A 23,667-nucleotide genomic window follows, 5' to 3' on the forward strand; every position below is an offset into this window, starting at 1 on the left:
AGAAAGAGCGAGCAGAGAACCAGGAGAACAAAGCCTTGGAGGAGGCCGAGAAAACGGAATTAGAAAGTAAAAAAAGCGGGAAACGAGTTGCCCAGCTCGGGGAACAAAGTAAACAATCGATTGCCCCGCTTATAGTGAAAGCCGCCGGTCCAGATGACCCCGATATCATAGCAGCTGCGGCAGCACATGGATTGACTGTAACGAGTGCCAGAGAACAAGCGGCCAACTTAGGTATTACTCTTCGTGAACTGTTAGGCCTTGATGAGGCGCCAGTGAAGGAGGTAGTAATTACATATGTGAAGAATGGGCCTCTCGTCGAGCCTGCGCAGGAACAGGATCTACCTCCACAAATGAAAGGTCTGCTGAAATGGTACAAGGGTTACATAAAAAATAAAAACGCTAAAGAATATATTTATGCGGAAGTTAGATATGAGCATCACTTCAAACATTACTATGTACAAATTCATCTGAGTGAATTGTTCCAGCTTTTCAATCTGCGCGAGCTCGACAAATCTATCATTAGTTGCTACGTTCTGTAAGTGATTTATTTCTACCCCATCTCGTTCATATTGCCTGCACTATATATATGTCCTAACTATATTGTTGTGTCCGCTATTATACATGCAGAATGAAGATTAAGGAATGCAGAGTAAGGAACATCCATGATGTTGGGTTCATTGACCCACACATCGTTAATGGATATGTGTTGGAGCATCACCCCGCCGACATGGAGGCAGACCTGTGGCAGTTTCTTACAAAGCAGGAACTCAAAAGTGATATTCTATTTCCTTACCATTTTGGGTGAGTGTTTCTGTCTTGAGCACATTCTCTTTTGTTTACTCCATGCATGGTATGTGGCCGGCTAATCGATGAGTTATGCATGACGTACTGTGCATGTATCGTGTCCGCAGGTTCCACTGGATTTTGCTAGTAATTAAAGTTGACACCTCAGAATGTCTCGTCCACGACTCTCTGAATAAGGATCCAAAGCTTTGGGTCGACATGAGAAGAATGCTGCAGAAGTAATTATTTTCATTCATTTGCGCTCTATATCGATCGGCCTATTTCGTTCATTTCCTAATATCAAGTAACTAATAACTCTCTTGTTCATTTAATTTTCTTTGCCTCGTAGGGTTTGGAGACGGTTCGTAGATACAAAGGTCGGTGAATTCAAAAAAGAGCTAGAATTCAAAAGGGCAAAGGCTAAGAATGGTGAGGATATTCAGCCAGCGGGGACCAATCTATGTGCATACTATGTCTGTGAGATGATCCGAAGATACACCTCTGAGCGGGTTCCGAGTGATACCAATGCTCAGAGGAATAACCTCCGGATGATGCTTAGTCCAGAAGCTCGCTTCCGACCACTTCAAGAGGAACTAGCTGGATGGTTCAGGAGGGAAGTCCTCCATCCTAAAGGAGAACACCATTACGAGGACGTAGAACTTTATATGCATTAAATTATGTATGGAAACTTGTTCAAAATTGTATATGGTCATCCGATGATATTGAATATATATTGTATATTCCTCTTGAATTCTTTTTTGTTCTAATTTCAAATTTGTTTGAAATTGTACATTCATATGCATGTATGTAGTACCGTAGAATATGTGAAACTCCTTCAAAATTAAAATAAAGCACAAAAGAAATAAAACAATACAAATTAAACAGAAAACAAGTTTAAGGGGGGGGGGGGCTAAAACCCTAAACCTGCGGCGGCCTTTAGTCGCGGTTGGCCAGAAGAACCGCGACTAAAGGTCCTCCGCCCCGACGGCCACCTGGCGCCCACGTGGACGGGCCTTTAGTCGCGGTTCTTAAGCAACCGCGACTAAAGGGTGGGGCCTTTAGTCGCGTCCGTTCGGTCGCGGTTGCGCAACCGTGACTAATGGCAGTTGCGAACCGCGACCAAAGGCCCTTTTTCCACCAGTGAATGGCCCGGTGTTTTATTTTTCATGAAATTGATTGCACATTTTTCATTTTACTTGTTGAGCGCCGTCTACTTATATACTCCCTCAGCTCAAAAATTGAAGAGATTTTGGATAATTTAGATGGTCTCCAGTACTCAGGTCAGTGTGCACGAGAATCGATCGATGACTGACTATTGTGTGTCTGCCCCCCAATTTGGACAATCGGCGCCAGTTGTTAAACTTTCGCCGCCACGGAAGGCAAAGACCAAGATTTTGACTTGGATCGGCCCCAAAAACACAAAACCACGTTTGAGGCTCTCTCATGTCGTGGAATATTGATACAAAAATGCACTGATATTTCCCATGCTGCGACGCTACGGCTACGTCTCGGCCAGTTCCCTGAAGGTGATCGGGCCGACGAACCGTGCCGGCCCGTCGTAGAACGCTCGGCCGGCGAGCCTGGAGGTGGCCTGGGTAGGGTGCAGGAAGTCCCAGAAGAGGAACTTGCCACGGTCGCTGCAGTAGCCGGCGCTGGGGGTGCACCCTCCGTCGGCGTTGAACCTGCCGCCACCTCCAGAGCACGCGCTCTTCAACTCCGTCAATCCTGCACGCAGCACAGCGAGCCACGTTAATTCTTCGTGCAAGCATGAGCGATGTACGAATTACGATGTACCTGGTATCAGCTTGATATTAGAATGCTGCGATTTATTTTTACCTGCAGACTGCGGGTCTTGGACGATGCGGGAGACGAGCTCGTAGGCGCTGCCAATGGCGTACTCCATGCCCTGCATCTCGCGGACGAGGCCGGCGAACAGGTCCCGGATCCCATCGTTGAGGCTCTTCGCTAGCCGGTTCAGCGGCTCGACGCACTCCCCGGACGGGTTCCGGCTCCTCCAGTACGGGCAGCACTCGAGCGGCGCCACGTCGATCACCGCGAACTTCCTCGCCCCAAGGTTGTACAGCGTCTGCACAGCCATGCAGTTGATTTGATTCATAGTTGAACATAACACAGTGAGTTTGGCTGAGTTGAAGCCTGATGGAACTGATCATCACTGGTCAGGTCTCTTACTATGACATGGCTATCGTATGTCGAGACCACGGCTTCCCTGAACTGCTGGAGTGCGGTGGAGTCCGGCGATGTGTCCTGCGAGAAGTCGATGGCGTCGTTCGAGCCCGCGCTGATGAGGAAGATGGACTTGGAGAGGAAGGCCGATGCTCCGAAGGCACCCAATCTGGCTGACAGCATCTGGTCTTTGAGATCCGAGAAGTATTCGATCTGCTTCGTCATGTTGATCGTGTCTCCCTGGTAATGTGATCATCATCTGGTTGTCAAATGTTGCCGGCACTGGCTGAGGGTGTCAATTGTAGTACTTGCTGATTTTTAATTCAGCAAGTGGAAAAGGCCAGATTTTAAATTGTGTGTGGTTCATGACACTAAAGAGAGCTGGAGTACAGGAGAAAGTTGTTGCTTTGATTGAACAATTGAAGAATTTTCTCAACTTTAGGTAGTAACGAATCATCTACTCCACCTAAATTCTTCCGGTGAACATTAAAATATAGAACAAAATTTCAAATGTACTTGAGGTTAGTAGCCAATTCAATCAAAATTTATGTCTGGACAAAAATAAATGAATTGACGACATGTTTCTATTAAACCGAAAAAACAGAGGCAGAAATGTTACAGCAGATGTGGCTTTGACGTACAGTGGAGTCAAGAACACCGGAGCCTCCAGAGGCAAAGCTGGCTCCTCTCATGGAGGCATCAGCGGCCACCGGCCTCTTTGTCGTCGTGTTGCCTGATGCCTCGCCACTGCCGGCGACGAGAGAGATGTACGGTGGCGGGCTCCCGCTGAAGCCCATGTGGACAGCTGCAAAGTTCACCACTGATCAGACAGACAGCCGAGCCGCCATTGATTCAAAAGCATGTGATCAGTTGGCTTGCTCACCCAAGAAGTCGGCGCCAATGAAGCCGTTGCTGAACCTGCCCGTCGGCTCACCGCCGGGGAAGTCGACGCCATTGTGAGGAAAATCAGCCCTGGCACTGGTCCCCGGCAAGTAGTTGTTGTTCCCCACATCGGCAGTGGAGTCGCCGAACACAAAGATCGCCGGAACCATTGCCCTGGAGACAACGGTGCTGCTCACCACAGCCACCAACGGCAACCGGATCGCCGCAGCAATGAACAGCAACCGGAGTGCGACCAAAGCTCGTCGCAGCACGGCCATGGCTGACTCCAGTCACTAGACAAAGAAACAACTTCTGATGCTTTGCTAGCAAGTCTAGCCAATTTATTCTGATGGAAGATGAAATGAACCCTGGCAGCATGCTCCAGCTAAGCTCAGTGCACCGTGCTGCACCTTCTCCAATTACAGTTACTTGCTCCATTAAAATTGTACCAAGATAACTACCACAAGGCTGAAGAGAAAACAAGCCACAATTGTCTAGGTTCTAGCTGCCACAATTATCACATGGTACTGAAACAAATCAATTTGCACAACACATCAGTAGTTCGAATTTTAAAGAATCCTCCAAAATAGTATCAGCATGGGAATTCATTGATGCAGGGTGATATATACATAGCACAATCACAATGCAATCTGTCAGCCAAATCAGAACTACTCCCTCCATCCCATAATATAAGATGATTTTTCAAACTATGTTAGCTTGAAAAATGATCTTATATTGTGGGGCGGAGGGAGTAAAACCGATTGTTTTTCTCAAAAAAAAAGATTGTTTTTCTCAAAACAAAAAAGAAACAAAACCGACTGCTAATGGTATCCGCCTCTGAAAATCAGAACATGAATGGAGGCATTGGGTCGAAAAAAAGACACGAATAAAATGCATAAACAACACTATCCGCATCTTTGCTGATGTTACAATGTGACAAGTTACAAAGGCAACCACTGCCAATCAGCACAGCATTTCCTCCATAAAGTTTTTGCTGAGCATTTGCTCTATGAACAATACAACAAAATTTTGCCAACTGTTTCACATACATTGTTTTCTCATCAGCACAAATTTTAGTGCTGATGTAAATTTCAGGGGACAGTGTCCCTGTAATGACAGATGCAAAGATGATTCGGACATCACCCCTGTAACGAAGACAAGCAGGCATGTTTGCTTCTTTGGTAGACACCATGTGATTACCAACTGAGTCAGATTACGCCTTTTTCCTGGTGATTCTGTAGCCAGATAGAAATCATGTCGGTCAGAACAATTGATGCAAAATGTGGAAAAGAATTGCAGTGATAATTGACAAACCTGAAGCAATGAATCCCAAGTGCGTTGGTGATTTCATGGATAACGGATGTAGCAAAATGCATGTACAGCGCCACTGTCAAATTGATCAAAGTAGTCAGATCAAAGATACGTTTAGCACTACAGCCTATGATGGGCACATGATAATTACTGTAATCCATGTCTCGTGATATATACTTGTCAAGTGAAATTTGTTACTGTAAAGAATAACTTGGAGGATTCGTCTGAAGCTTATAAATCAAGAACAAGTACCGAAGTACAACCAAGTGACTAATACAACAATCTAATGTCTGACCAAACACATGACAATATAAATAGATTCACTACTCTAAAATAGAAAACCAGAAAAAATACGTACTACCTTTTAACAACAGTACAAAAATGATCCCTCTAGTATATTGAATGCAAAACTCTGCAACTCGTCCATTGAAAAGAAAACGTGCTGTGAAAATAAGGTAATACCTGTAAATAAGCAGTATATCAGGAGAACGAGCTGCTCATCAAAAAGGGGGTTTCTGCAATGATCAATGACCACAAAATCAGAATGTCATACAAAACCCATCATAGCACATGATAATTATATACAGCATAATACAAAAGGCTCGGAGGCACAAACCCATCATCAAGTCGGGCAGTCAGCGCATTTGCAATTGCAAACGGAAAATATGCCAGGGCCTGCAAAAGGAAGTCAGTTTTTAGACATGACAAAGTATAAACATACTGGTATAGGCTCCATAAAGAACACTGCAAAGAAACCAGGTCATTAGGTAACTACCATGCACATTCCTGTCTTCAGACCTTTGGGTTCGTCACATAAGTGAGCCAGAATCATTCTTCCCTGTGCAGCAATATAAGCAGGTAAGTAATGTCCATAGAGTTATGAAAAACAGCATCTACTACAACAAAAGAAACGTGTCACCCATACTGGTGTATACAAATTGTTCAGGCATACCAAACCAGGAAGAACACAGTGATAAGTGTAAACTAGTCCAGCTAACAGCTGCTTATTCACAAATCACAACTACCCACAACCTGAATCCTCGAATTTAAAATGAAGAATTCTGTCACCGTGGTATAGATACCAAGAGACCAATCTAACAACCCTTGGATAAAGATTCAAAACAAGAGCAGAATCGCAACAGTACTGACAATGCCCAGATTGGCAAACAAAATGACGAATTAGTTTCAAACATGAAAAGGTGTTAAAGAGCAACAGCATCAAAACACAGATCAACAAGATATTTAATGTAGGTATTAGAAGAAGGCCTTACCACAAGATAGCCAAACGCAAAACCCGTTCCAATAATTAGCAGATGTGGTTGATTTCTCATTATATCTGAAGGAGATAGATAGGACCTGCATATTGATGTAACATCCATCAGCAATGACCTAACAGATTTTTTTCCTACATTATTGCTCTTTTTTTTAAAAGAGTAGATATACAATAGAACTCAGAAGGGTCAACAGCATACCACACGAGAGTTCCAGCCATGAGTAAACCGAAAGGGAAGAGCTGGTACAAATGAAGAGGGGTGGAAAGTCACATGGAGAAAAGTTTTATGCAATATGACAACAAATCTAGACCTTACCATTGCTAGTGCCAGCACCATGCTTCCTTTTCTTGCTTCAACGACTTTGTAAACATTGTGAGTGCTGTAGGTAGGTTACAACACTAGCTTAGTCAGCTTGATTAACACTTGAATGTGTGATCAGTTCTAAATTAAACTAATGTGGTGCCTTTCCAACTCAAAAGCTCAGATATCTGCCTTGCTAGCACCCAAAATCAATACAGGAGCATAAACTAGATAAACATCTAAAAGAATAAGAGGGCGATTCAGATCTCTCGACGCTGGAATTATTTGAACTGGAGTATTAGAGCTATGTACTACAATAAGAGGTATTTCAGATCTACTGAGCAAGCAAAAAACACAGATCAGATAAAGACGAGAATCAAAATAGAACTACACAAAATGACAAACAGAACTTACTTAGATCCAATCGTCGGGATTACAGCAAAAGCAATCATTAGAAACAGCACAATGCCATATAGCGAGATTTCTGGAAAAGAAGCAATAGACAATAGACTTTAGCATAGGGAATGTCATCATTTATCACTGTCCGAGTTCATGTTACAGTTTTCAGTTTTCACAGCGAATTAATAGGACAAGGTTACATCAGCAACAGATGAAACAGTCAGGCTCATGTTAAGGAATTTATTAATATACTATGGTTTTAACACAACAATTAAATTAGAACCATAAGCTTGGTAGTCCACATACCAGGAACAAGAGGCACCCAATTAAGGAGGGGCAATGATTTCCGGAAATCCTGCGCCCACCATTCAGCTCCTATGAAGGAAAATGAAAGGAAAGATGTGCAGTTAATATCAGTACTATATGGCTGGATATTGATCATGTATACATGACAGATACATATGCACGGTATATTAGCAGCAGAAAACTATGAAGATTGACAAGCTCGAGGTGGATTTGGTTCATGTGAAAGTTGATAAAAGTTAAGTCAAATAGTACCTGTGAAAAAGGTGAAGATATGGCACACATAAATCAGCATAAGGCCTTCAGTTGGCCCATTGACTATAGGAAGAACAAGTGTGTTTGTAAAATAGCTACACGTAGAACAATTATGTGTGAGATGGAAAGATGATACTCAAAAGCAAAACAACAAAAGTCTGCTGACGTATCATCAACGCAGATATTAGAATAATCATAAATATTACAAAGCATCAACAGTAAGAAGGTTTCAAACTAGAAAATAGTAGTGCTTCTGTGCTCTTGCGGAAACTAATTTGGGAGAATCTTTATAGGGTAGTGGCGGTGGCGGAGCCAGAAACTCAATATAGAGGGGGCCAAACATATTATATAATGTTAGACAGGGCCAAATCATCTAAATCTTGCTAATTTTGTTTGAGAAATGGAGGATTAAGAGCACACATAGTTGTATTTATGAGAGCATAGGTGGAGCCAAGGCCCCTGCCAGCACCCCCCCTGCCTCCGCCACTGGGTAGTGGGTGGTTCCAACATTGTTCCTAGTTGGCACCTTCTATGAGAGCATTAAAACACTTCCAACATAACCAGGGCCTGTGCGACCGCACAGGGCCCCCAAACTTGGGCCAAGTTTATATACTTTGTGAGGCTTTTTTCTCCTTTCTTTGCACGGCTTTGGGCCTGCCGGCCTGGTCTCGATCGCCCAAGCCTCTCCCCCGATCGCTTGAACAGCCCGAGTCTCTCCCGAACTCACTCCCGATCAGAGCGTTCTCCAGATCAGTCATGCCCGTCGCTTTGTTTCTTCTCAAGTCTCCTACTCGATCGAATCTACATGGCGTCAGCGGATCGCAAGGACAGGACCAGGCGGCCAGATTTGCGCCACATATTCAAGCAGAGATCAGCGCCAACAGTGGCGAACGCCGCCAAGAAAAGCAGATGGTAGCAGCTGGCCTACTCGGGCGCTAAGGCTAAGGCCAGATTGTTGGGGTCGGGGGCTTGTTTAGGCATCACCAACCAATCCATGCCCATCAGGTGAAATTTATTTTAGACTAGCTTTTCTGTTCAATAATTCAATGACTAATGGTCATACAGTCCGTGGGCACCAGTTCTCTGATTAATTAATAAATCACTTGATGTTACTTGCTTTGCGGTCAAATTGTTTGGGGGAAATAGTTGGTATATTTGATATATTTGTCAATATTACAAAATAACACATTAAAAATTATATAATTTAAATGAGAATATGTTAGTTGTAAGAATTTTTCAGATTGTAGGGCCTCATTTGCATTTCGCAATGGGGCCCCAAATTCCTGGAGACGGCCCTGAACGTAACAAACCACGTGGAAATAGTTGGTACAAGTAAGGTATATGAAGCTTCATGAATCATAGTTGGTACAAGTAAGGTATATGAAGCTTCACGAATCATTTAAAAAAAGGATGACACAAGCACTGCGAAACATGTTCATCATTTGAAAACTATAAAGCATCCAAAGGACTTGGAATCACAACTTCACAAGGGCAACATTGTCCAAACAAAAATACAACCTGTGGTAATAGGTGTAGAAGAGTATAGAACAATGCATGCTCCTAAGATAGTTTGATGCTGTAACATAGAAGTGAAAGAACAAATTAACTCACTGTTCCCAGGTTGCAAAGTAGAAGGGGACAGCCGAAATGACCCAAAACCAAAAGGTAGCATTTCCACACATAGCTGTGCTCCCAAAAGCCAGGGACTCAAACTAATAGATAAACTAATCAGTTCACAACAATTTTGGTATCTATGCATATGTAAGGAACAAAGTGATGAATATCCTTACAGTACATGCAAGCGCGTCGCATCCTGTTCAGGATAAAAGCTTGTCAGTGTCACATGCATGCTTTCCCAAAACTGAGTTCAGCAAGCCGAATTTGGAATGGAGATTACCGTGATCAAAAAGTTCGCCTAAAGGACTTGATGAGTTGGTACGTCTTGCTTGTTTACCATCCACAGCATCAAAAGTCTGCATCCATATTTCAATATGTATATTACAATTCTGAACTGGCAGTGACTGGAAATTACACATGGTAGAACCGTAAGAAAATCTAGAGATTTAGAGACCGGTAGGATAAGGGTCCACACGTTTAGAAGACATTTAGGAACCTTAACATGCATAAAATTAATAGCAAGCCCTCCGTGAATGGGTCATAAATGCTTTAACAATATTGCCAGAACTGCAGATTAATAACAATGACTCTACGAGCATTAGTTGAAGGGATGCCATCTTTATCTGTTCTACAGAAAACGTGACACCTGTGGTATGCTGGAAAGGGAGAATAAGATGGTACAGTATTGCATAGTAGGGTGAGCATATAAAGTTGGATACCTGGTAAAGGAAGAGAAGGATTCCATGCGCGAGATGAACCCATCTAGGGGGCGCTGTATCAAGATGAGGTGAATACAACTGCGGCAAAATGGCAGTGATAGATAAGTTAAAAGCTTGCTAGAGTATTACTGTGGCTGCAATTAACAAGCCGCACAACATTCATATTTGCTTGTTCCACATTACTGACATAACATAGCACTTACAAAGCCAATGAATGCCGATGTCAGCAGAAACATGAAACCTGTCAGCGTGATCTGGAAATAAAAAAGCAATGTTTTATCAGGCCATCAAACAAAATAGCATCGCTTGCGACGGCAGCATGTGCAGAACTCTCACCATGTTTGGTCTGCAGATGATTTCGACAAAGAGACAAAAGAAAGAAGGTTAGTCTCCAGTCCACATATTTGAAGAAACAAAACAGGATGAAGGAAAAAAAATGTAACAAACGAAATTACTTCCATTGAGTAACTACGATATATAATTTACCGCTGCTAAACTGTCATTACAAAACAGTAGTATATAAACAAGCATGGTGTGTCTTAGGTTCACCACGAACCCACTACAGCGAAATCCTTCATTAAAAAACATGTGTTCGGATCGGATCACTACGACCCTACATGAATATAAAATGACTACATTGAAGTTTCGAATCACTGGCTTTAGAGAAACTAAAGAACACCCCGCTAGCATGTGACGAAAGCGAGTAACTAATCCAGTATTAATTTATATGCAACGGAATATGTGCAAAGCAAGCTTTCCAGCGCCTCATTAGCAACTCCACTACCACTAAGCAAAAGTCAGGACCCGGAACTGAAGACTGCTTTCGCGTTGTCTGCACCCGGTGCCTGCAAGATGCTCCCCCAAGCAAAAGATGGCTCCTCGTTCTATAGTAAATACAAAGCGCGCACTCCAAATCACACACACACATGGGGCCATAGCTCGTAACTCGGCCTAACGGATCAACGCAGGATGCCTGCCAGAATGCTACCATCATCCGCGGTAAAGCAGCATGGAAACAGGGCGCATTTGCTTGCATCGAACAGGGGCTATTTCACGAGCATCAGCGCATTACTCGCGCATTGAGCTTGACACGGAGCGGATCAAGCGGGGCGCGCGCGCACCGGAAGCGCTCGTGGAGGACAGCATACGGAGCAGGGAGGGAGGGGAGGGGAGGGGAGGGCGCTTACGGGAACCAGAGCGGGAAGACGTTGACGAATCGCGACCAGAAGGGCTGGAGGATGTACTTGGCGACGATGGAGTGGTCGACGCCGCTGTACTTGTACTTGCGCAGCGTCGCCACGCCGTGGCTGCCGACGTACCCCATCTCCCCCCAAACCCGAATCCCCGGCCGGCGGAGGGAGGGAGGGAGGGAGCGAATGGGGGAGCGGAGTGGAGGGGGGGAGGAGGAGGAGGAGGAGGCCGCGTGCGCGCGCGTGGGCGAATGGGGGCGGCGCGACGGGTGGAGGAATTTATGCCAGGGGATCTGTCCCGTTGTGGCTGGCAATGGTGGTGGCCGCCTGTTGGGTGAGTGGTGATATGAGGCGGAGGAGAGGAGGGAAGGGAAGAGAGAGGGAAGGCCTGGCCTGGCCGTTTTGCGATTCGGCCCCTCTGCAGGGCATGGTTTTACGAATAATTACCAGTACTACTGTCTTGTCTGGGCCTGTTCGGCCGCTCTCCGCGGAGCGGAGCCGGCGGAGCGCCCTTTTAGCAGCTCTGCGTATTATACCTAGCAAGCCACTCCGCTCCGGCGCGGAGCCGCGGAGCGGAGGGAGTCCGAACGCGGCCCTAGGTCAACAAACAACTAGGAGGAGCAGACATTTTGTGGCTCATGTTGCTTCCCTTTTTGTTGACAATGTAGTGATGTAAAAATTATTGTATGCGGTGATGTGGCCACGTACATTTACTCAACGATGAGTGGTGGATCCAAAAGAAAATTTGACCGAGGGTTTTAATAGGCATCCATATTCTGAGTTTGGATTAAGGCCTATGTACACGATTGTATAAACATGTACAATGGCACGGGGAAAACTCATCTAGCATACAATGCATTTCCTATATATGCTCTATGCAAGTATATACCCCCTATGGTGATTATAGACGGATGCATCGAGAGGACGTGGAAAAATGATCTCTTGGCGCGAAAAATTCAAGCAAAAGGCCACATGTAGCTTTGTCACTTTCCAGTTGCGTCCTTGCATTTTGATCGTTTTTGTTCTTTTTGGTGTCTTCTATAAAGGCATTTTGTCCTTCGCTTCCCGTTCAGTGTTGTTTTTATGTTGTGGATTCGGTACTTCACGAAGTAAAGAGAAATTCCTTCTGTAGCTTGCCTCTTGCTGACAAAACGACAAATTAGGTCATAATGAGCAAAGAAAGCGTCAGGATAATAATCATTAAAGCTTGCCAACCGGTACAAGCGCAATCTTAATGGAAAGGGATATGTGTGTCTCCACATAGCAAACACTCACACATGTAACACAAGGTAGTACTTACATGAAATGTTTCTATCAGTTTCAAAAGTAGGAAAAGGAAGATGTGACCAAATGTATACGTGTCGAATGGTCTTTGCATCTTGTTGTTGTACAACATATGCCCGATTTCATAAACTTGCAAAAACGTGGAGGGCGAGGATGACATTAAAAAAAATCTCACCATCCCTATCGCAATCATTGTATTAGGACAATGTACCTTTTTTCCTAGGGCATTAGATAATACCATCATGCAAGTAACATTCACTCGTGGCTCGTGTTGTTGGAAACAATGACAAGTTGCAGCGACACATGAGCATTGTGACTGTCGTCTCTTAAATCTAGTTCATTTTTTAACTTCTATATTTGAACTCAGTAGAACGACATGAAAAAATCTCTCAAGCATCGAAATGTAGGCAAGAGTCGACTGCAAACTTGTCCACCACCCTTCAGTTTGTATGCGAGCCATTGCAATCATGATTTCTAGTGGATGGAATAATGTGTTTCCCTACATTATAGCAAAACCATCATACGTCGAACAAAACTTTATGTGCAACATTGCCATCAATACCAAAAGCATAGCAACAAAGAGATTTGACCATACACACTCGATGCCCATTCCTAGGTGCCGGACGGTATTGCATCGTTGTAGTACAACCTAGGGCCGATTTCACGAATTGCGAAAAGGTGGAGGGGCTGGCCGGCAAAGACCACGACAGAATTTCCCGTGTCCCTGTCTTCGTGTCCTGTGCGTTTACCGTCCGTCAACGCGGGCCAGGGTTTCCTTCTTTGTGGGGCACGTGAGAGAAAACCCAGCCCAACGACCAGCCCACGGGAAGCTTCTGCTCGCTCGAAGCCCATGGAATATTCTTGCCTTGGGCTGAAATCCGGGCTCCCGCGTGACAAAGCCCACCCGGCACCCCACAGGTCGTCTTCCCATTCCCCATTCCTCGCCGCTCTCCCGCGCCGCCGCCGCCAAGGATGGGGAGGGTGCAGCAAGCCATGCGCGCCGCCAAGGTCCCCCGCCACGCTCTCGTCCCGAAGCCCTCCGCGGCGTCCACCCCGACGCCCCCTCCCCCGCCACCACGTGGGCCTCGTCCCGCCGACGGTAAACCTCCCCACGGCAAGCCGCCACGGAGAACCCCCAGGGCCGCCTCCGAGCACGCGGGGGCCCTGGCCCTGCCGGACCGGCCGGCGCCTCCGGCCGAGAAGAGGCCCATCACCACGCCCGCGGAGCTCTCGGCCGCCATCCGCGCCGCGGTGGACGCCGACGTGGACGCGGCCGCCTCGCTCGCGCTCAAGGCCGCGCCCACCATCCCGCTCCCGGCGCAGTCGCTCGCGCTCCTCCTCCGCCGCCTCGCCGCGCACCGCTCCGTGGCCGCGGCGCGGGACCTCCTCGCGGCGCTCCCGTACTCCGCCGACAACCCCGCGCCGCGCCCGGCGCTCCTGGCCCTCGCCGACGCGTGCTGCCGCCGCGGCGACCCGCGCGAGATCGGGCAGCTCCTGCCCGTCCTCGCCGACCACGGCGTCCGCGCCGACGCCCACGTCTACAACGCCCTCATGAAGGGCCACTGCGCCGACTCCGACACCGTGGGGCTCCTCGGCGTGCTCCGCCGGATGAAGGACGACGGTGTGGACCCCGACATCGTCACCTACAACACCCTCGTCTACGGCCTCGCGCGCGCCGGGCTCGTCGCCAAGGCCAGGACCTACCTCGACGCCATGGCTGCCGAGGGCCTCTTCCCGGACGTCATCACCTACACGTCGCTCATGAACGGGATGTGCGTCAAGGGCGACGCCCTGGGCGCGCTCAAGCTGCTCGAGGAAATGGAGGCCAATGGGTGCGAGCCCAATGACAGGACGTACAACACGCTGCTCATGGGGCTCTGCAGGAACAGGAAGCTGGACAAGGCCGTCGAGGTGTACAAGTCCATGGTAGGGGCTGGGATGAAGCTCGAGCCGCCGGCGTACGCGACGTTCATCAGGGCATTGTGTCGGGCGGGGAGGGTTCCGGATGCATATGAGGTGTTTGATTACGGGATCGAGAGCAAGAGCATTCCGCAGGCAACCGCGTACAGTGAGCTCGAGAGCTCACTCAAGTGGCTGCGCAAGATGAAGGAGTAGGATGAAGGTGCGAGGAAGACTAATAAGCCATTGGCTTCTGTTGCTGCTGGTGCTTGCTTCACACCTGATTCAGTGAGTTGCATTGCCTGGCTTGTTTTGATACGGTAGATTAAGCAAAAACATTTGAAACTACTACTGTGTTTGTATGGAGTGATACTATCTGTTCAATCAATCAGAATGTAAGATGAAATTTTCGAAAACGTGAATATGTCAAGATATCTTACTCATGTGTCAAAATTTAGTAGCATGATGTAGTGCCATTCACAACATACACTTGTTATCTGTTTTGTTCAACTGGCTGAATTAGCTTGTACTCCCTCTGTATCAAAATATGACGTTTTTTGACACCATCATATATTGAATGTACATGGAGCATAATGTTGGTAGCCTATAGAGACAGGGCTCTTCTAAGTTCTGATAAAAAAAAAAGCAAACTGATTTTGAATGGTCCAGGAGCATATCCAATGCCCAATGGTGTATTGCTAGGTACAAAACTGAATATGATTCTCCTGCACCTTCAGAAAATGTTCCGAGAGTTGGACTGTTAAGAGTCAGTGTAGGATTGATCGATATTCAGGGTTTCATGCCTTCCCCTGTTAACGGTATAATATATATATGTGTGTGTGGTTACTTCCACCACGACTTTAACTATATCTTCTCGGAAAGACCCCTAAGAAGCAGAGGTAGATTTTCTTTTATCTAGTTTCCCTTTTAGCTATTTTCATGATGACCTGAAATGGTACCAGCATCTATTCATCCATTGGTTAAAAGTTGAAAACAATACAATATTTCTTGTAATTTAGAATCATGAAGTTGCTCTGGCACGGAGCTTAGCACCTCTGCAACTACCTGCAGCGTTAGTCGTTTGCAGCGTGACTGTTAGCTTTCTGCTAATAACCAGGAAGGTCTAGTTATGCGGTGCCTCCTGAAGATCATACTACTACATGAACATTGCGAGCACACTATCTATAGTTGTAACTTGCAAGGCAACTGGAGAAGCATGTTTTTGTGGAGCAAGTTCCAGTGCATCTTGATGAAACAGCGACACATTCATCTGGCAGTGTGATGTTGCTTACCTGCATGACAACAGACCATGTGAACCATCCTTCCTTCTCCAAGGTGTGTGAGCTCGATTGCTGGAACACCTAGAATTTGTTAGAATTCTTTGCCAATCTCAAACATTTAGCTAATTCAATTATTTTGTTTCCCCTATCTGCAGATAACCGTTGCCATTATACAGATGATCATGGTTTAAACCCTTGGAGCGGTGAGGAGTTGTGATGCAGCACAAGATCGCTTTTTTTTTGTGAACAGCGCACAAGATCACTTTCGCAATGTCGTGCTGGAAGGGTTTACATCATGCCGCAGGGAAGAACACAGGGTTTACATCATGCCGCAGGGAAGGAGAACACACTAGACTGCTTCTGAGTTTTGACCCCAGGAGGATCAGATTGCTGTAGCTATCTGAATAGACCACCCGAGATCTCTATCTCTGAAGCGACTCGCGGGGAGGTGCAGGTTTGGTGCCGGTGACGGAGTTGACGCAGTGTATTGCGTAAATCGTTCAGTTTTTGGGTGTGTGACAGATTTTGGTGGACTGAAAACCGGATTTCTCATTCCTTTTTTTTTTGGCGAGATCAATAGATGTTTATTCCATCAATGTAGAGTGACAATCCTTTGGAAGAGTTCCTCAATGCAAGCGGGTCCTATGTCGAGCCACACGGCCGTAGCTCACTCAGAGCGACTATACTTTGCTAGACAATCTGCAACACTATTCTGAGACCTATGAAGTTTCTGGGGAATAAACACCTATCGATCATAACCTTTTTTTTAAGAAAACTGCTGACGGTCTGCTTGTTTGTTGTTACACTCTGCGCTTTGAGCTCTGGGTTGCCAAATCGCCTGCAAACACAAGACTGAAATCCATGGCTGCTAACTAACTGAAACTAGACACTATAGCAAGCTGAACCTTTGTAAATACACAAGACATGATTAACCACCAAACTTTTCCTTTCTCAAGTCTTGTACTGCCCATATGAAATATGCAGATTATGCGTTCTTGTTGTTAGGTGTTAGCCAGTGGCGACCTCTTGTGCAGTTTGTCGGCGCAGCTCTGAACGTGAGCTTCGAGCAGCCGGTCGGGCAACATAGGGCTGAATCATGACTTCATTAATGAAGGACGCACACTTCTCAGACGACAGTGAACAAGTGACACCGCCGGCTTGACAGCAACTTGCAACGCAGAACAGATCATCTTATTTATTCATACCAGAGGCCCAACTTTTTTCACCGGAGTAATGAGAAAGCTAACTCGTGAAATACTCCCTCTGTAAAGAAATATAAGGCCTTTTAGTACTTCAGACGACAGCCAGCTCAAACGAGTCCTTCAGTCACTGCATCTCAAAACAAAAAGAGAAGGAAAGCAGCACCAGGCAGGCAGTTGCAGCTCAACATTCAACATTCAGTAGACAGGACCAGATAAAAGTTCGACATGGTAGGCGCTGGTCAGCAAACTATGCGGTTAAATTCCTACAAGTCGACCGCACAGTTCACCGGTGTGTACCACATAGTACGAAGAGGGTCGACACAAAATGGGCACCCCCAACAAGCCATTTATGCATCTCAGCCACACGGAATGGAAGAACCTACGCCTCGATCACAAGCCATTTCCGCATCTCCAGATACCTGCAGAGCAACCAACACTGTTATCAGTCAAACAACTTTGTACTATTACTTGTATCTCAAAATTTTGTATGATTCAAACACTACACACTAGCTTCACCATTGTGAAAACTGGACCAAAAGCTCCAAAGTTAAATCATCTAAGCTACTGGACAAAGCCCAATGCAACAGTTAATTTCAAGCGCACGCCTTCAACTTGTAATTTTTTTACCTAAAGCCTTCAGCTTCTACTATTGGCGTATTCTGAGCCTTTGGCTACCATCAGAAGCTAAAAGATCAGTTGTTCAAATACCTCCATTAGAGGGAAATGCATTAAATAGATGCATTCAGTTGGAACCTAATGGGTATACTTTTGTTAGAAATATACGAGCTAGATAGTCAGTAGCAAATCAAAACTAATAAAAATCATGCAGAAAAACCTCAAGCAAGATAGTCAGTAGCAAACCAAATATAGGAGCTAGACAGTCAAGGGATCCTTCCAGTCAGGTGCCGTAGCATGCTGGAGTCTCACCTTCTTAGGTGCGGCTTGAGGACCCCGAAACAAGCAACTTCCTTAAGCCCCCCACTGATCAAGGCTAAAATTGACTACGTAAGTGTTCCACTTATAGCAAGTTGTATTACTTCCATTCAGAAGGAAAGATTTATTTGGATTCAACTGCTCCTTACTCAATCATGATTCACTCCAACGATGACTATCATGCATAGTAGTTACATTTTAATACATATGTTTAACTAAAGAGTCAAGAATAGCGTATTCCATATCCATTAGGGGCTGGTATGAATTATTGCAGATTCATAACAATCATCACAAAGGTTGTAAAGATCTTCTTTGATGACCAGACAGCATCTCTTGGTGAACAACCTGTTAAAGCTATCAGGGCCAGGGGAATTTGCTTGACGACACTATTGACCTCCTATCCAGAGAAGGGGGTCAAGAGGTAGCCAAGATCCTAAACTTGTTTTACGAGATCAGATAGATCAAATAACATGAGGAGGTTTGCCGGGACAGCCACTCTGTTATCGAATGTTCTTGAGATGATCGCAGCTTTGACTTCATCATCATCGGTTGAGGAGCCCTGACGGTCCGAAAGAGGTTGAATGAGATTTCTTCTGTAGGCTTTATTGGCCACCACATGATTGGATTTTGAGTTTTCATCTCTGAAGCAGACTCATCTGATAGTGAAGCTAATTTTCCAGTGGAGCTTAATGTGATTTTTGATTACTGTAATGTTGCTTTTTACAGCGGACATATGCCTTTGTTCTTCAAGATCAATGATAAGGTTGACGACTAAGTTTCAATTTGCAATCAACAATGAGAGGTGGGAAAGATTTCTGCTTCGGATTTTTAAGGCTCTTTAATGTTTTCGAAATTAGAAGAGATGTGCCTCTGCCATCTCAGTTTTTGAAAGAGAGACTACAAGCTTGTTGGAATACCTCTATAAAGCCTAGGTGGTCACCCCAAAAGTTCTTCAAGGTGGAAGATCTTTGCTTTAAGGACTTTGGTTTGATTGTGCAGAACACAGGGATGTATCCGAGGTGTATCTTGAAAGTTTAACAATGGTATTAGGGAAGATCATACATAGTCTAGGACTCCAGGCAACCAAGGTTAAAAATATTTTCATACTTTATTTATTGTTTTGTGAAAAAGTGAAAACATAAAACCTTTAGTAGTATAAGGTAAGCAATTCCCACTTTAAATTTAAATCTCATATGTAGAATTCAGTTACAAATTGTGGGTGAAAAACTATAATCAGAATGTTATAAGTTTGATACTATCTCTAAATTGTACTTGTAAGATTTAATTTTGATGTTTCACATGTTTGCAATTTCAATCTCAAATAATAAGTGAGGACGTCCAAAAATAAATTATAGAGATGTTGAAAATAATCAGATATATCAAGTAAGATAATTAACATCTATTTCCTTGAGAGCATTATTGTGATATATTGCGGTCACACTTCTACTAAAATTAAAACCTACCATGGTAAGGGTATTATCTGTTTCCTTATTTATGAAGTGGCAGCTGACTACACTAGCCCTCTAATGACATTGGGAAAAAAACTTAATGAATGTGGACTCTTTGATCATACAATTGACAGTCCATAACTCTAGAAAATATCAACATCTAAAAAACAATAGAGGGGGATTACATATGTGAGTTAGAGTGAAAAACAAAGATATGATGATAAATGTTTAACCAAACCGCCTACAAGGCTGAGATTGTTCAATAATTCCAAAGCGAGCACTAGGTATTACAACAATCCCAAACGAAAAGCAAAGTGAAATGGCAATTTATATAGGCACGAGTTAATAAACGAAGTTCGAAGCCAAATGCCCAGGTATAGTTGGTTATCAGTTACTTGTGTAGAGGAGACAACATACAAATCACACTTGGATCTTATCGATTTGTAGCCACAAAAATAGCAAGTGCGATGTTGCAACCAGTAAGAGTAAACAGAAAATATCTATGAAGCAAAAGAAGGGATATATTTCATTCTACTACAACTTAAGGAAAAGCCAACTTACTCAATTAATACATCACGATAGCATATCCATCTGAACCAATCATGTTATGTATTGTGCAAAATTTCAGCTCCATCATGTCCACCACCAATGCCCATGCCTACAAGGGGGCATTCCAACCATTATGTATCTCATCTTGAGAAACATCTGCACTGCAGCAATGCACTAATACTTCCATCATATCAGATTGAATATATACAAGGGGGCATTGATGAGATATTAGGATAAACTCACATATGTAATTTGAGGAAAACAACTACAGTTTGATAGATCATGATGAGTAGATAAACAAAACCGCATCTACTATCAAATAAAGAGAATATTCTTGAAACAATTAATACTCATGAGTGCCATAAAATTGAAGAACATGCGCACTTAGACTATTAGCTGACCTGAAGGGAGAAGTTACCTAAAATTATGCTTAAGCTCGCTCCATGACATACCCATACTTATAAGCTCTAGCAATAAAAGGGATCATGATTATTCATTTTAAAATTATATTTAACCGGTAAAGATAAATAAACTGAATTTGTTGTTTTTCTACCTTTGCCACTGGCAGAACAAGTGTTTTTAAAATATCAAGCCAAATCGTTATTGTTGATTTTAAGATCAGCATGACCAATGATAACAAATATTGAATGAACAAAAGCTTCAGAATATGCCAACTGATCTACCTATTTGACATTTCATTTGGTTCAAGCTAGTTTTTATTCATGTAGTTGTCTTCAGTTGCCAGCTGTTATGCATCTCATCTTGAGAAGTATCTGCACTGGAGCTATGCACTAATACTAACATTGTACAATTCTGAATATGCCAGTAGGCGTGGCAACAATAAAATTTAATTCGATTGTTATACAAAGAACTGCTGATCTTTGTGTCATTGTTTTATTCTAGGATAACAACAGAGCAAACAGATAATGAATCTCACACCTCTGACTTAAACCATATAATTCCATAATAAGAGTATGAGAATAGGGGGGGGAAAGCATTGCTACATTTTATTTTGTTTTTGGACAAAGGAGACGCACAACCGGTTTCAACTAAGGGAACTCAAAATCATGATAGAGTAGAATCACCTCTCCAGAAAAGCAGAACTGGCTAGCTACCAGTAAAAGATGTTTTTCCAAAATCATAACCATCACACAGAACGCCACCTAACAAACATCCAAAAATAAAATGCTAGAACAACATCGCTATATGTTAAGCAGATCATAATTTGTTAGCTTAACATGAAAGGATGTGAACAGCATTCAATCAACCAATTATAAATAATATCTTGGTTTGTTATACCTACAATGTAAAGGCATATGCTATTACCTGCAACATAGATGCTTTCGAACGGATGATAGCGAGCCGCGAAGTTGGTTCTGGAAACTTTCTTGAACTTCAGCGACTCAAGCTGGATCGTGAAGAGGTCGGTAGGTGTCCGTAGGAACACCACACTATTGTACTCAGCAAACCCCTTTATGCATAGGGGCTCTCTCTTCTTCTTCCGTGAACTCAAGAGAAATAGCTTATCCAGTTCAACAGTTCTTGCTAGCACCCATGAAGGAACACCATCAGAATCGGTCTCCATCTTCCATAATTGGACGCTGAATTTTGACAGAAAGAAAATACCAAGGCCACCACCCACTGCCCGCATAAGCTGGAGTTTGGTAGGAATGGCATCCACCGGCACTGGTAACAGGGATAGGACCTGCCTCTCCAAATCAAACTCAAGGATGCCATCCGATCTTTCCTTAACTTTCATGTCAGAGAGCAACCAGTACAGGGAATGCCCAACTAGGATACTGGGAAATCCCGTACAAATCACGGAAGTGCGATGCTTGGGTGGAAGCAGTAATGAGATGAGAGCACCCCATCCGCCAGTCCCCGACGAGTAAACACGGGCGATCGCTGTATCTCCTTGCTCGTATACCTGTGTGGTTACCAAGACCACTTGGAAGTGCTGTCCGTCTCCAGCGGCGCGAGACACAGCCCCGCCGATCGAGGTCTCCCTCTCATCGAAATCGGGCGGAACGGCGATGCGGTGCCTATCGCCATTGAAGGGGTCCAGTACCAGGACCTGGTTCCGCGATCTGTCGAAGATAAGCACGAGGCCATGGCGGGATCCGAAGAGTTGGAAGTGGCCGACGCCGTCGTCCTCGCCGAGGAACGAGTAGAAGCTGTCATCCGGGGTAGGAATACGATTGGGGGGATCCATCGTAGGCTCGAAGTAATGTTCTCCGAAGAAACCGAGGAGGGGAGGGCTGCGGCTGTGGTGGATGCGGAAGCGGCGGAGGAAGCGGGGGTCGGAGACGAGGCGGCGCCATTGCTTGCAGACGGCGGAGGCGCAAGGGAGTGAGGACGGCAGAGGGGCGAGGCGGAGGAGGATCTCCGAGAGGAGGTCGTCGTTCTCGAGCGGCGCCGGCGGCGAGCGTGGGCGGCGGCGGCGGTGGCGGCGGCGGTTCATCTCGCCCTGGTCACAGCGAATGCGGAAGTGCGTGGTGTCGAATATCCCACGGTGTGGAGTGACCCTGAGACGCTCGAGATTCACGCTGCCGGTGAGATTGAAGCCCAAAATTATTATTTTTCCTTTCGGGACAGAGAAAGAGTGAGCCCACGAGAGCTGAAGTAAACAAAGCCCACTACACACAAGCAACCAACTTCTCGCCTCGCGAGCTAGGGGTTTTCTCCTCCCGGAGGCGACCGTCGCCACTGTCGAGCCGTTCCCCGTTCCCTCCCCTGCCTTCGCTCCTGAGATCATCTCGGGCTGATCACGGGGTGATCCTAGATCACCGCCCGGCTGAAAGATCGAGGATGTCGACTAGAGGGGGAGGGGGATGAATAGGCGCTTTAAAATAATTACGGTTTAGGCTTGAATAAATGCGGAATAAAACTAGCGGTTAATTTGTCAAGCACAAAACCTACAACAACTAGGCTCACCTATGTGCACCAACAACTTATGCTAAGCAAGATAAGCAACTATGTGATAGCAAGATATATGACAAAGAACAATATGGCTATCACCAACACCGAAAACATCATAGAAGACGTATGTGAACTCCGTTTTTGATGAACTCAAGCTTGTCATCAAGATGACCATAAGCTCTAAGACTCACAAAGATAACCAAACAAGAACCATGAAACATGATGCAAGGATGCAATGGTTTGAGCTCTCTACTAACGATACGATCAAGCTACCAACTTGAGAGCCCCCCTTGATAGTACGGCAAACGATCCTATAACTCGGTCTCCCAACTACCACCACAAGACCGGTAAAATAGAAAATCTATCAAGGGAAAACCTTTGCCTTGCACATGGTCCACTTGAGCTAGATGAAGACGATCTTGACTCCCTCAAGTTGGACCACCTTTCTTGATTGCGTTGGCTCGATGAAGACTAGATGATTGCTCCCCCATAGTTCACTATGGGTGAGCCACTCTTCGGCGCATCTTCACAAGTCCATTGACACCACAATGGATGGCAAGTTCAAGCACTTGATCTCTTCGTGATGCTCCACTTGAACTTGCACACGACAATCTTGATGACGATCACCACTTGATGTCATCCTTTCCATGGGTTGTATGATATCTTCCTCTTGACGCAAGCCCATGGATACGTACCTAACCCCACATAAAACTCTCACATAGACCATGGGTTAGTACATAAAGTGTAATGGACAATGTTTACCATACCATGGGATCACTTGATCCCTCTCGGTACATCTTCTATGCTTTGTGAGTTGATCAACTTGATTCACTCTTGACTTAGTCTTGATCAACCTTGAATCTTTGCAACTCTCTTTATTTGGATGATGTCTTGAAGGTAAACATGAATGATCACACAACCTTCTTCTTCAAGACA

General features: G+C 45.0%; 4 protein-coding genes across 4 annotated transcripts; 1 reads left to right on the top strand and 3 right to left on the bottom strand.

Moving 5' to 3' along the window:
• Window positions 1-2,037: 2,037 nt before the first annotated feature.
• On the bottom strand, window positions 2,038-4,133 carry LOC119325977 (GDSL esterase/lipase At5g55050-like). The gene is made up of 5 exons (XM_037599697.1): window positions 3,851-4,133; window positions 3,609-3,772; window positions 2,974-3,207; window positions 2,620-2,869; window positions 2,038-2,508 (listed from the first exon to the last, which is right to left on the bottom strand). Exons 1-5 carry the CDS (start codon window positions 4,125-4,127, stop codon window positions 2,285-2,287), a joined length of 1,149 nt encoding a protein of 382 aa, XP_037455594.1. The 5' UTR covers window positions 4,128-4,133; the 3' UTR covers window positions 2,038-2,284.
• Window positions 4,134-4,718: 585 nt separating this feature from the next.
• Window positions 4,719-11,538, bottom strand: LOC119322749 (choline/ethanolaminephosphotransferase 1-like). Its single transcript, XM_037596258.1, has 18 exons — window positions 11,215-11,538; window positions 10,364-10,373; window positions 10,231-10,281; window positions 10,028-10,105; window positions 9,589-9,664; window positions 9,482-9,504; window positions 9,303-9,403; window positions 7,692-7,786; window positions 7,440-7,508; window positions 7,149-7,218; window positions 6,750-6,813; window positions 6,633-6,673; window positions 6,432-6,516; window positions 5,936-5,998; window positions 5,777-5,835; window positions 5,623-5,675; window positions 5,164-5,236; window positions 4,719-5,084 (listed from the first exon to the last, which is right to left on the bottom strand). Exons 1-18 carry the CDS (start codon window positions 11,349-11,351, stop codon window positions 5,063-5,065), a joined length of 1,170 nt encoding a protein of 389 aa, XP_037452155.1. The 5' UTR covers window positions 11,352-11,538; the 3' UTR covers window positions 4,719-5,062.
• Window positions 11,539-13,419: 1,881 nt separating this feature from the next.
• On the top strand, window positions 13,420-14,929 carry LOC119326049 (pentatricopeptide repeat-containing protein At2g17670-like). The gene has a single exon (XM_037599754.1). It carries the CDS (start codon window positions 13,474-13,476, stop codon window positions 14,614-14,616), a length of 1,143 nt encoding a protein of 380 aa, XP_037455651.1. The 5' UTR covers window positions 13,420-13,473; the 3' UTR covers window positions 14,617-14,929.
• Window positions 14,930-16,849: 1,920 nt separating this feature from the next.
• LOC119320790 lies at window positions 16,850-22,273 on the bottom strand. The gene is made up of 3 exons (XM_037594735.1): window positions 21,139-22,273; window positions 19,825-19,921; window positions 16,850-17,301 (listed from the first exon to the last, which is right to left on the bottom strand). Exons 1-2 carry the CDS (start codon window positions 22,271-22,273, stop codon window positions 19,869-19,871), a joined length of 1,188 nt encoding a protein of 395 aa, XP_037450632.1. The 3' UTR covers window positions 16,850-17,301; window positions 19,825-19,868.
• Window positions 22,274-23,667: the final 1,394 nt, after the last annotated feature.

The sequence above is a fragment of the Triticum dicoccoides genome, chromosome 6B (assembly GCF_002162155.2).
Source record: "Triticum dicoccoides isolate Atlit2015 ecotype Zavitan chromosome 6B, WEW_v2.0, whole genome shotgun sequence".
Classification (NCBI taxonomy): domain Eukaryota; kingdom Viridiplantae; phylum Streptophyta; class Magnoliopsida; order Poales; family Poaceae; genus Triticum; species Triticum dicoccoides.

What these genes read in the sequence shown, in the direction of transcription:
- LOC119320790 (XM_037594735.1), bottom strand. Translation starts at nt 22,273, where the DNA reads ATGAACCGCCGCCGCCACCGCCGCCGCCGCCCACGCTCGCCGCCGGCG. An exon ending in CGAAAGCATCTATGTTGCAG is followed by an intron (nt 19,922 to 21,138) that starts GTAATAGCATAT and finishes GCCCCCTTGTAG; the next exon opens with GCATGGGCATTGGTGGTGGA.
- LOC119325977 (XM_037599697.1), bottom strand. Translation starts at nt 4,127, where the DNA reads ATGGCCGTGCTGCGACGAGCTTTGGTCGCACTCCGGTTGCTGTTCATT. An exon ending in CATTGGCGCCGACTTCTTGG is followed by an intron (nt 3,773 to 3,850) that starts GTGAGCAAGCCA and finishes TGAACTTTGCAG; the next exon opens with CTGTCCACATGGGCTTCAGC. An exon ending in CCGGTGTTCTTGACTCCACT is followed by an intron (nt 3,208 to 3,608) that starts GTACGTCAAAGC and finishes TCACATTACCAG; the next exon opens with GGAGACACGATCAACATGAC.
- LOC119322749 (XM_037596258.1), bottom strand. Translation starts at nt 11,351, where the DNA reads ATGGGGTACGTCGGCAGCCACGGCGTGGCGACGCTGCGCAAGTACAAG. An exon ending in TGGTGCTGGCACTAGCAATG is followed by an intron (nt 6,674 to 6,749) that starts GTAAGGTCTAGA and finishes CATTTGTACCAG; the next exon opens with CTCTTCCCTTTCGGTTTACT. An exon ending in ATGGCTGGAACTCTCGTGTG is followed by an intron (nt 6,517 to 6,632) that starts GTATGCTGTTGA and finishes ATCAATATGCAG; the next exon opens with GTCCTATCTATCTCCTTCAG.
- LOC119326049 (XM_037599754.1), top strand. Translation starts at nt 13,474, where the DNA reads ATGGGGAGGGTGCAGCAAGCCATGCGCGCCGCCAAGGTCCCCCGCCAC.